The 13,164-nt window shown below is 32.1% G+C and overlaps 3 protein-coding genes across 3 annotated transcripts in view; 1 reads left to right on the top strand and 2 right to left on the bottom strand.

The window, feature by feature from the left end:
* LOTGIDRAFT_111479 (hypothetical protein) overlaps positions 1-1,311 on the bottom strand; it is a gene marked incomplete at both ends in the record, with an annotated part of 53,727 nt that extends 52,416 nt beyond the window's left edge. Inside the window, 2 exons of the mRNA XM_009048947.1 lie at positions 278-386; positions 1,154-1,311. Coding sequence (XP_009047195.1) covers positions 278-386; positions 1,154-1,311 — 267 coding nt within the window. The remainder of the gene's footprint in view (positions 1-277; positions 387-1,153) is intronic.
* Positions 1,312-6,391: 5,080 nt separating this feature from the next.
* On the top strand, positions 6,392-7,555 carry LOTGIDRAFT_157166 (hypothetical protein; the record flags this gene model as incomplete). The annotated part of the gene is made up of 1 exon (XM_009048946.1): positions 6,392-7,555. One exon carries the CDS (start codon positions 6,392-6,394, stop codon positions 7,553-7,555), a length of 1,164 nt encoding a protein of 387 aa, XP_009047194.1.
* Positions 7,556-10,383: 2,828 nt separating this feature from the next.
* LOTGIDRAFT_157165 (hypothetical protein) lies at positions 10,384-13,087 on the bottom strand (the record flags this gene model as incomplete). The annotated part of the gene is made up of 4 exons (XM_009048945.1): positions 10,384-11,138; positions 11,285-11,629; positions 11,775-12,072; positions 12,206-13,087. The coding sequence occupies 4 exons, from the start codon at positions 13,085-13,087 to the stop codon at positions 10,384-10,386; spliced, it is 2,280 nt and encodes a 759-aa protein (XP_009047193.1).
* Positions 13,088-13,164: the final 77 nt, after the last annotated feature.

The raw sequence follows: 13,164 nt of genomic DNA, 5'->3' as shown, positions 1-13,164 counted from the left end.
ACTTGTCCAAGATTTCATCAATATAAATGATGACAAAAAGTTTCCAAGTGCCAAGTTTCGTCAAAATCCATCAAGAATTGTGCCTTCTAGAGTGTTTACAAGCTAAAAATTGAACGCGTTTTCAAGAACAAGGGCAATAACTCATACTAAATATTTTTCAATTATTCTGATTTTCAATAGGGTTCATCCTTGGGTGATTACAAACACTCATGCCAAGTTTCATTAAAATCCGTCAAGAATTGTCCCTTATAAAGTGTTTACGAGCTAAAAATTGAACGCGTTTTCTTGAACAAGGGTAATAACTTATACTGAATATTTTTCGATAATTCTGTATTTTTCGATAATTCTGATTTTCAATAGGATTCATCCTTGGGTGATTACGAACACTCATACCTAGTTTTGTCAAAATCAGTAAAGAATTGTGTCTTGTGGAGTGTTTACGAGCAATTGTGGACGGACGGACGGACATGGGTGAAGGCAATATACGCCCCCCTTTTCATGAGGGCGTATAAAAATTATGTTTTATAATAATATTCCAGTTTTTTTATTCCAAATTACAAAAAATAAATGATGGGTGAAAATTCAAGTTTTTAAATCAATATTATTGAATTATCCCTGGGTGAAAATTAATTTTAAAAAGATTTTAATTCAGAATTCTAAAATTATCACCTGGGTGAAAACTAATGGGTGGAAATTCAAGTTTATAATTCAAAATTCTGGAAGTGAAAATACAATTTTTTATTCAAAATTATGTTTTATAATTATATTACAGTTTTTTTATTAAAAATTAAAAAATAAATATGATGTCGTATATGAACCACTGAAGAAGTTTCTATTATGATCACAAACAAAAAAAGTGTTTTTTAAAAGTCAAGGGCAATGACTCAAAAACTGTCCATCGAAATATTGTCAAATCAAACATGATAGAAAGAGATAGAATCCTATACCCCTGTTATGTTATATGGAATCTATGAAATTCAATGCCAGATTAAAATTTAACCCAGCCACTCATTTTATAGATTTCATATGACAAAAGCACTCATTGTAGACACTCCTTATAAATATGAAGAAAATGAAGGTACAAACTGAACAATTACTTTTCGTTTACAGCTAAACCATTAGTTACATGCCACACAGTTGAAATATTTCCTACTTACTTTCAGGATCATCTTCATTATGTAAATTGGAACCAGTTTCTTCAGTTAGATATGTCTTGAGGAATTGTGCAAAAGAACCATTGTGAGACAATAATTCATCATAGGATCCTAATTCTGATATTTCTCCATTTGTCATAACAACAATAGAATCCATCCTAGGCAGCCAATGTACACCATGTGTGACTAATATTCTTGTCTGAAAAACAAACAAGTGTCCGCTTAGTTAATAACTTTTCAGTATACCAAGGGCAGTCGTCAATAAGTGTCAAATCGTACCGAAAATCTAACACCAAAAGTTTATAAAATTCTGACCTAAACTCACCTCTACTGTGTTCACAAGCATTATTTCAGTGTATAAAGGGTTAAAACTATCCTATCATTTGCTGAATCGCACTCAAATTCCAACTTGTACAAGATCCTGTGGATCTAAAGCTACACACAAAATGTCATAAAATTTTGACTTAAACTGTCACCTCTATCATAGTAACAAGTGACATTAAACATTATTTCAGTGTATTGAGGGTGAAACTTGTTGAATCGTACCCAAAATGAAACTTGCCCAAGATCTTGTGGATGTAACCCGACAAATCAAATTCAGATAAAAACGGTGGCCCATATTGCATTCTTTGAGACGTTTAAAATAACTCAGTGTATCAGGGGTTGAACTCTGCTATCCTTTTTTCAAATCATATCCAATTTTGAATTTGTCCACGATCTCTTGGATATAATGTTAAACACCAAAAATTACTAAAAATGGGATAAAAAAAACTGTGACAAATCACAAGTTAATTGAGGATGGAATGACAGACAGACTGCATACTTACTAAAACAAAATATAGTTTGAGGTCATTTCCTGGTCATTTTCTTGGTCATTTCACATTTTCTTGGTCGTTTCCTGAAAGTTTCTAGTCGGTTCATCTTTTAGTAACTAGGTGGGTGATGTCAATATATCCCCCCTTTCAATTAAGATAGAAGACACATGATCCATTTCACAAAGTTTTTTACAGTCAAATTTTTATTAGATCAAAATAATGTGGATATTCTATAGCACAACACATGGGTAAACATTCAACAAAATAATCTGCTATAGAAAAAACTAAGTAGTCCAAAAGTCTAACATGATTGAAGAGCACAAAGGCTCCCTTCCTCAAGGACAGACACACACGAAATGTCAGTTGAAGTTCAGTGATGTCACTTTCCTTACTTAGACAAAAATAGCTTGCCAGGCAAGGTAACATACGCCCACAGGCAGCTTTCAGAATAATCAAATGTTCTTAGTAACTACAATACAAATTTACTCATATATTAATATATAGTTATATTTAAGTCATAATGCACTTGTTATATTTTATAAAATTTTATGACCATTGATAGCTTTGTTTATATTAGGACATGAATGAACACCCAACATCAATTGCTACTATTTTGAAACTTTCGGGTGATTTTTTCTGCCAATTGACACCTTTTCAAGTTGGAATGTCAAAGGTAACATGTAAGTTAAAGTGGCAATATACTGATTATTTGCCACATATTTTCAGGATGTATTGGTGACATTTTTCACATTTTTTCATTTTCACCAAGAATTCGAGAGTAAAAAAATGTACCTATCTTGGAATTATTTGAGACACATCCATCAACATTCTTTAGCTTCCAACATCTCATATATCCACCTCATCCACACTATTCCATCAAATTTAGTTGTAAAATAAGGAATTATTTTACAATTCAATCAATAAGAAAATGGCCTCCCAACACCTCTTATAGCCATCTCATCCACACCATTCTATCATAAGCATACACATACATGTAATGTAATGTGTGCAAGCCTGTAAATAAGGATCTGGGGTGTGCCAGTCAAAATGACTGGCAAAGGGTACACGTTGCCAGTCAAAAGTCAAAGTGTGCCAGACTGAAAATTACTTGGTATAACATGCTAATTTTGTGAATACCATACACCAAAATCTAGAAATATGTGCCCTTTAACCTATCTGAAAGTTTTAACTAAAATAAAATTACATCCGTTAATTTTTTCAACTCTCAAAATATTTAATAACATTACATAACTTAACGTAACACATGTTACACTACTGATAAAGTAAACTTTTTCCAAAAAGCCGAATGTCACTTTAAAACCCCCAAAAATCGTCACTAGTGTCACTGTTAGTGTAAACCATTGACAGTGATCAGCTTGGGCATCACTTTCATCATGACTTTCATCATTACTTGTACCAGTTATGTCTGAACTGGAACCCTCTTCAAATGGTTGAGTGGACGATGAGAATGAACTGTGCTCTGCTTCATAATATTTTAATTTCATGTTTCTTCTAGATTGATACTGTAATCTTTTTTTCTGAACAGGGCATCTGGCCTTAGCTTTTTTCCATTTTTTTACAATTGGTTTGACTTCAATGGATTCATGACCTTCTTCGACTATCCTTAATAAATTGCAGACTCTGTCCTCTTTTAAGGAGCAACGATTATTGGTTGTTGTTCTTTTAAGTTTGGAGAACATTCTCTCAAGCTTAGCATTACTAACTGGAATGCAGAAAAGTAATTGAACAATTAAGAGAATGTTCTTCCACTCATTGCTGCTTTGTACATTTGAAAAAATAACTCTCCATGTTTTTTTATATTCATTATGTACAGGATTAAGATATTTTAATGCAAATAATACGAGTTTATGTCATTCCTCTCAAATTTCCTGTGGAGGAATGTCAATTCCACTAGACACCGAAATTAAATAGAAGTGTTCCAAAAGAAACAAAACATCATCATCTGCAAAATTTTCATTATTGTCAACTCCAGCTTGAGCTTGCCAGTTCTGGGTATTCAAAATCTTAGCCACTTTTCTTAGAAGTTCACGGTCATCATCTTCCAACGTTTCTTTCAAATTAAAAATTATCAGGTCAATCAGTTCAGCTTTATCATGAGACAGTTTTTTTAACACATTTTTACACACACTTTCATCAAATTTTACACTTTGATACTCAAAACAATTTTCTAATTTTATCAGTTTGGACTCTAGGTGTTTTAAGCTAGGCATCTCAGCTAATGGTTTTCTGGCCAATTTTGTCATTTTTTCTTTAGTTGCTTCTAAAGAATTTAGAGAATAAAGAAACAACGTCAATTTCTTCATTTTGAAAAGCCTTTGATAACAAAGAAACAGGTAACAACAGGTCAATGAGAAGTGCTATATTAAAAAGCATTTTTGGAGTCTTCCATTTTCTCAGGTATCCAGTTAATTTGTTTTTATCTTTCGAACTTGTTGACCTGTCACTTGCAAGATTCTCTAAATGCTGTATATATACACCAGATTTATCAAAAATCATCCTCAAAGAAGCCAATTTGTAAGATATCCACCGTGTTCCACTAGCACGCTTTGGTTTAAAACCACCTTCTTCAAAGGTGTTGTGATTCTCCTGTTTCAAAATATCAACTAAGTCTTTCAATTCAGAAAGTTTTTTGGTGATACAGATAGAAAATCCTCAACAGCATTTCATCTACTTCTTTAAAATAAGTTTCTTTGATTGCAATTTTCAATGCTAATTCCAATCGATGAGCAACACACCATACATAAATCATCCAAGGGGATTTTTCTTTCAACAAAGCTTTCACACCAGCCTTATCACCTCCATTTACCATTGCCCCATCAGCACCAAAACCAATCAACTTTGAATAGAATTCTGTTGTATCAATACCGATTCTTTGACAACTTTTTCATACAAATTATCAGTCTTCAGCTTTAATCTTGTCTCGGACAATATTACAACATGTGCTTTATTGACAACATGACTGGATTTCACATCTTCAATATACTTTTGTAAGGATCTGACATTATGATAAATGACTATCAAAGAGTCATCATCAGTAACATGAGAATCAAATTCTTCAATTTCTAATTTCCTTTCATTTCTTAGTGAAAGCATTTTGTCTTTCACCTCCATACTAATTTTTATCTTGTCATCAACAAGATTTACAATATGCAAGCCTTCAAGAGTTTTAACCAGACTCAATCCAACATAATGAATATGAGCCATTGTCATTCCTCTAAAATCAACAACCACTTTGTCAAGGGTATCCCCTTGAGATCTATGCACAATTTTAGCAGCTGAGGGTCTCAGTGGAATCTGAGTCCTCATCAACTCTGCATTCTTAAATCTACCAATCCTAATCTGCCTGGAAACTGGTAAGATTGGAGTCCATCTTTTATTCATATTTGATTTGTACAAATTCTTCAAATCCTGCCGAGTTAGTTTACCAACTATCTCATCTCTAAAGTCTACCCATACAATGTTACCTACTGCAGTACGTCTATTTGGTGTTTCAATGAACATTACAGTTTCATCAGCACCATTTGTCAAACCATCATCAGTTTTCACATTTATACATAATTCACATTTCATATCTATTACACGATTTAGGTGTTTACGTAATTGCATAGTTTTCCTTGGATCATCTGGAACATTGGCCAACAGAGCCTTTTCAACAGCCCGTGCTTCTGAACCAACAACACAGTCTTTAGCTGTGATGATATATTTGTCACCACTTATCTGTTCAAAGATCTTGCTATTGAACTCATCCATCTTTTTATTACTGACAAATAGGTAGTTTTCATCATTAGACAGAACTCTTGTTTTGAAAAGTTCCATATCTTCCATCTTTTGTTCTTTTGAGACATAGTTGTCTTCCCTCAGCCTGTTCAACATTTCTGCAAATTGTTTACTATCTTTTTGTCTCATAATTTCTGTTAATTCATACATTTTGAAATTATCTTTCCACAAATTACTGGCAAGAGGGCCATACAAATTATTCAAATTTTGGAATACATAGCAATCAAAGACAGGTTTCAGTAGTACTAAAGGTTTCAATTAGGTCGCATAAAAGGGAATTCCCCTTTTCATGGGTTTTCCCTTTTCATGGGAATTCCCCTTTTTCATGGGTTTTCCCCTTTTCATGGGGATTCCCCATTCCATTTCATTTCATGGGGAAAATGCACCCCTAATTGAAAGCTCCCATAACATAAAGCCCTAAATTCCCTACATTTCATAAATTCTTACACTAAAAAAGACCTAAACATCCTACATTTCATAAATTCTTACAGCAAAAGACCTAAATTCTTACACCTATATTCCCTACATTTCATAAATTCTTACAGCCCTACATTTCATACACCAAAAAACATCTTCAATCAATTTCCTACATTCCATCAAAAAAGCAAATTTTAAACCTTAAAAATGGCAAATAAAACACTAGATCCAATCTTTAGATTATACGATCCAATTCGTTATTCATTTAACAAGAAAAAAGAGGATTATATTATCATCTCACCCACTGTTGGTTCTAAATCCCAATTGAATGATGGTGGTAGAATTACCTTCGAAATAAATTCATTATCGAATTGGTTGCTTCTTTCCGATGCTTATTTCAGATGTGATTTCAAAATTAAAGAAGCCACTCAGAATCAAGTTCCACAAACTAATACAACTTTAGAAAACAATTTCTTTCCATCTTTATTTAGCGAGATGGTTTTGGAAGCTGGTTCAAATCCGATAGAAACAATCAAACATCCTGGGGAATTCGACACAATGTTGAAAACAGTTTTATATCCTAAAGATTTTGATTCAGTTTCAGGCTGGATACCCGATGTTGGCGATGGAAGTATTTTAAAGGAACTGGTAAGAAATCTTGCAAATGATGCCGATTTAGCTAGAGTGAGAGTTGTTGCTCGAAACACGATAGAAAGAGTAGGACGAGCAATTAATCATGGATTCGAAAAACGAGTACTTCAGTATAATAATGTTGTTGAGAATAATAGGTGGGGTTACGTAAATTGGAAATTATATCCTTTATTCGGTCTGTTGGAACATAGAAAAGTTTCCATAGGCTTACCATATAAAATTCATCTACAAAGAGAAATCAACGACGATAAGATATTCTTTGGAGAGAATGGTTCAGATGCAAAATTAGAAATAACGAATCTCCAACTTTTCATACCAGTAATAACACCATCAATTGAAGTAGAAACGAAAATATTCAACTCGTTAACTAAAGATATTGAAATAGCTTTTCTTCATCGCAACACTGTAGGTAGCATGACTTTAACTGGAGAATCCACCACATGGCCAATCACTAACACTATTAAACCAGCAAGATATTTAATAGTTGGTTTCAAGAACTTACCAGATTCTCAAACGAATAACAATAATGTCTTTAGAGTGGCAATGAACCAAACTCAAGATCCTTTAATCCATAAAGTTCAAGTAAGATTGAACAACGATAATTATCCTAACCAACCTTTAACAATTAATCCAACCACAAAGGATTATAATGAATTGTATAGAAACTATAAAAATATGTGTGAATTATTCGGAAAAATGATAAGAAAGCAGATGAAGTAACAGCTGCTGCCGACGCAATGAAAGCAGCCGAACAACGTAGACATAATTTAAAAATGGAAAAGTTGGCCGAAGGTTCAGGAGTGGGAGAAATGATAGGCACAATGAAAGATTTAGTGAAGAAACCAAGAAAACTGTTAAACAAGGATTAAATAAATTAGTTGATAGTATTGACACAGGAGAAATCAAAGTCAAACATAAGGGTAATGGAATATTTTTAAAAAATATACGCACTGGAGAAGGAATATATCTTTCGAAGTATAAAGGAGAAGGAGTTATTTTTGGAACAAATTAAAATAATAAAAAATGGGTAAAAAATTTAATCATTCAGAAATATTTCCTAATAACCCAATGCTCATGTGTATATGCGGTAGTTCCGGTTCTGGGAAAACTCATCTCACTTTTAACATGTTGACAACACCAAACCTTTCAGATTTCGATTCTTTGTATATCTACACAACAACACCAGAGCAATCGTATTATCAATTTCGCAAAGCTTTAGAATAAAAGAGAGATGTTCAAGACCTATTTCAATATTACAAAGAAAACGAAGAAAAAGTGGAATTGAAAGATTTCATAGATAACTACATCGAAGGAAAGAAACCAACGATCTAGATTTGTCTCAAATTGATAGCGAGCGAAAGAACTTAATGTTGTTTGACGACTGCGTGGCGCAAAGAAATCAAGCCGTTCAACAAGAATTCTTCACGAAAAGAAGACATCACAACTGTCACTGCATATACCAATCCCAATCTTTTTATGGGATGGATTCTATGTTCATTAGAAAAAATGCAAATTGTTTTTTATTATTTGAATTAAACGACAAAGATTAATCTCAAATCGTTCAATCGATAAATCACGGAATGGACAGAGATGCATTTAAAAAGGTTTGTAAAGCTCAATGGAGATATCCAGATGATCATTGATATGTATTTGTACATACTAGAAAACCTGCGGGTGAAAGAGTTATGAACGATATATGTTAATTTTATTTTTTTAAAAATGGATTGGAATAATATTTTAAAAAGAAATAGAGAATATATCAAAGCTAAGAATAAAATAAAAACCCAAGTTGAAAATAACAGATTACAACAACTCGGATTAACAGAAAATCTACAGACTCTATTTCAACCCATATTAAAATCTCAAGAGGATATTAAAAAGAGACTCATCCCTCCTATAGAACCTACACCTCCTATAGAACCTCATCAAATAGAATATCCCATTAAAGATGATGAAATCATAATAAGGACATTAGATGATATAAATCGTCTTTTCTCAAACCCTAAAGCAGATTTACCAAAGAGTATTACACCAATCATTGATGATGAGGGGTTATTGTTTAATGGATTTAGAATTAAATTTAGGGCAAATTATTCAAAATCGACATAACGACAGGATTAATAGATTTAATGAATGGCGGGTATATTGGCATTGCCGATTACAAGGATTTACTAGCATACTCCAAATTTCTAGATGCAATAAGAAAGTCAGGACCCGAAACAAGAAGATTGAAAGCAGTTGAAACATATTTGAATAAATTCCTGATGAAGAGGATTCAGATGTTAATCCAATCATACAAGAAATAGACGAATTCGAAGATATGGTATCTGGACAAGGTATAACGTTTTATTCGACAACAACGAAGAATTGCTTAATAGATTACGAGTAATATTAGCGGCCATGAAGGAAGGACATCGATCACACAGACAATTTAATGAAGTGAATTGTATATTAAAAAGACTCCTAGAGAAAGGTATCATAGATAAAAATGATTATAAAAGCGTAATAAAAAATGTCAAATAAGGAACAACTATTCGTCATCACCTCGAATAAATCAGACATTAAATTGTCTCTAGATTATGAGTACGAACTCGATCGCAATGAAGAATATGAATTGGGATTAAAGTATTTCTCTGTTTACAATTCCATTAGAAATATCAACGAAAAAAATAACCAAATAAAAATATCAAAAGATAACGGAGTTACATTCAAAACCATACGTTTACTACCAGGAAGCTACGAATACATAGCCATTAACGAATACTTATCTGAATATGCAGGAAGCGTCAATGGTAAAAACAATATCGAATTCGAAGGTAATTTAAATCTAAACAAAATAAAATTGATATTAAGAAATAATAGTCAAGTTGATTTCAACGTAGAAAATTCATTGAATACGTTACTAGGCTTTGATAAAAAAAATATACACCGAATCCACTTTAGCACCACACAAAGCTAATATCGAGAATGATATCGATGTGATAAATATACATTGCAATTTAATAAACGATGGATTTTTCAATAAATACAAACGTCAGATTATTTACAGTCTTCCAACATTCACTGTACCAATAGGATATAGAATTATAGAGAAACCATTTCAAACGACGTATTTACCACTTAATTCCTTTATGATTAAAGATATAAATCTGGAAATTAAAGATGGTAAAAATAGGTTTATAGATTTTGGTAATGAGGAAATTGTTATTCAACTTCATTTAAAACAAAAAAATTAACACTCTTCATTCTCTTCTTGAATAGTTAGATAATCGAAATCATCAAATTCATAGTTTTCATCCAAACACATCTCATCTTTATTGTTGTAAGGATACAACTCCTTCACTGTTTGGTGCTTTTCTCTTAACGAGATTCAGATAACTTCTGAAAACTTTCTTTTGTTTTTCATTAGGAATAACTATTCCATTGGTGAAACTTTTTACCCAAGGTTTCTTAAATTCATTCGTTACGTCATTTCCACTAGCTAATTGAATGTAGTCTTCTACCTTAATCTTATAGTTAGAATAACCCTTAAACGTTTTCTTTTCTTTTCAAACACCATCGGAAGTTAGAATGATATTGTATTTTACTTTTGGCGCTAAATATAAACCAAATATGATTCCACCATCACCGTAATCATTCTTCCCTTTGCTATACTCGTTTTCAGACACCAACCCAGCTTCATTTAATTTATCCCATTTGCTAGACGAAATGTATAAACTATCAGTATCTGTATAGTATATTTCCGGCTTATAAAATCCATCTATGACGTGAATGAAATTGTTCATTATTTTTTTACTGTGAGATAATATAAATGCACCTAAATGAGTGGGTGTTAATCTAGTAAAATCCTTTGGAGGAACAAACTCTTTTTCTTCTTCATTCATCTCAACTATATATTGACTATCATTTACTTTTTCATAGCTTTTGACGTGTGAATCGAAGTTGGCTTTAAAAGTCGCTTCACTCCATAGATGTCTCGATGTATTTATATCCTTTTGAATAGATTTACCGTATAAGGAATTACCTAATAATTTCATGCAATTACTAGCAACCATATCTCCTTCTTTTTTGTATTTATTCCTTAATTCCTTCAAAATTAAAATATAATCTCTGTATGGTGGAGTTTTAAAATTTTCTTTGTATACTCTACCATCTAATATTCTAATAATTTTACCACCTGATTTCACTATTTCTTGAATATCAACTGATGTTAAAACGTCGTGACAGAAACCATTTCTGAACCTGATTTTAGTGCCAGTTTCCTTCTGACCTATTCTATTCGTAAAAGTTATTTTATCTTTAGCTGAAAGAACATTTTTTTGGGATATTCAAACCAAACTTTTAAAATAGCAGTTCTAGGTCTGAATTTTTGTTTATTGAAAAGTTTTACAAATTCTTTTTCTTCTTCTGGTAGAAACGCTCTTGCACTTTCCGCTTTAGGATATTCACCTTCTGTCATGGCTGAAGCGTACAACCCATTAGCATCAAATGCCATTAGTTTAGAATAGTTCAGTTCTTTGAGTTTAGTGTGAACTTCCGTTTTATCTTTTGGGTTAACACTGTATTCTTTGAATAAATCTATTATTCCTTCAGTGTCACTTTCATTGTATTCTTTTAATATGGCGCAGATCTCATCCATTTTATTCGTTTCAAATGATTTTCGATTTGCCGAAACTCTTCCTCCTTTAATACTTTGTCTGATAAAATATCTTATAAAAGGGTGAGTATGCGAGTAAACTTTTTCTACGTTTTGTTTTTCGATTTGCCGAAACTCTTCCTCCTTTAATACTTTGTCTGATAAAATATCTTATAAAAGGGTGAGTATGCGAGTAAACTTTTTCTACGTTTTGTTTTTCCGTATGTTTCGGAACCATTCTAGTACTTTCATACCATTCTTCTTCAACCATTTCTTTATCGTAATGATATAAATAATACCAACCCTTTAAAGATAAAGAAGGAGCCGTTAGATTATTGGAAACGTTTTGGAAGACAGTTTTTTTCATGGCTTGATTGTATTTTATCAAACAAGCTCCGAGACATAGAGTATCTCTTTTAGCGTAAGGTTCCCATTCGTGTCTTAAAGATTCCCAATTATCTTTAATGTATTTTGCAATATTAACATCCTCGATCTTTCTCAAATTCATTGGTAGATTAGATGATTTTCCCCATGCTGCCAAACTAGATGATTCGTGTTGATAGGAACATGTGAAATTAATATTCTGTCTTTTCCATTTTTTCTGTAAATATTCATCAGTGAATGAATTAGTTAAAGGTAGAGACAGAATTCCTCTAGCTGTTTTTAAAGGACATTGTGTTAGTTTTTTTACGTTTTTGATCATGGGAAATTAAGGTTAGTCTTTTCTGATCTACTTTTCCTAAACGTTGTAACATTTGATCTATACAATCTGTACCTACAAATATTTCTACTATATTAGTCATCAGTTTGTTGTAAAATTCTTCTGAAATGGGATCTGACGGCTTAAAATCTAGAGTCTCATTAAAATCACTTAAATCACGTAAGTAATTATTATAATCATCTAATCTTTTCCTCAGTTTTTCCAAATTGACTAAAGTACAACAATAAGGAATGGCTTTATTCGTTTCTTTTTCGCAATAGGTTTTGCAATCCCATGCGTATAAACAATAATCGGGAATGGTTGGAAAAACGTTTAGTTTTAGAAGTGAAACTTGCGTTGCCGCATTATCATCTTCACAAGTTCTCCATACGTTTTCATCGTAATTATCTTCTATTTCTTTAATGTCCAAAGCTTTGTTATTTCTTCTTATCAAACAGAAATGTTCTTTGTGTAAATAAAAAACCCAATCTAATTCTTCGGTTACTTTCTTTGGTTGAAAAAGTCTATGTTTGGGCATATATATTTGAAAATTAGTATTAAATTTCTTATTGAATTCGCAGATTCTAGCAGATGTCATAACTCCTTTTCTGTTTGATTTTTGAAAACTGTTGATGAAATCTTGAAATTCTCTCGTGTAGTCTTTGTTCAAAACATAATTTACGCATTTTACAAAACAGCATCCATCACTCGGTATATAACAATTTATACCGATATATTCTTTTATCTTATTGAGTAGGCTAACACCACTACCATTTTTTGATCTTTTTATTTCTTTGAAATTGTTTTTACGGAAAATGATTTTTCCTTTGAAATACCAATCGGAGGCATCTGATTTTTCATCCACTGTAGCGAAGAAATTCACAAAAGTTTTGGTATTAAAACCTACAAATTTCATGTCTTGTTTGTATTTTCCATCTTGAGTTATCTCTCCAACTATTTCAATTTACCCTTTAAATGTTATAAATTCATTAG

Source organism: Lottia gigantea, assembly GCF_000327385.1.
Source record: "Lottia gigantea unplaced genomic scaffold LOTGIsca_13, whole genome shotgun sequence".
In the NCBI taxonomy this organism is placed as follows: Eukaryota; Metazoa; Mollusca; class Gastropoda; family Lottiidae; genus Lottia; species Lottia gigantea.
The sequence above is the reverse complement of the archived record's forward strand: the minus strand, read 5'-3'. Positions and strand labels throughout refer to the sequence as shown.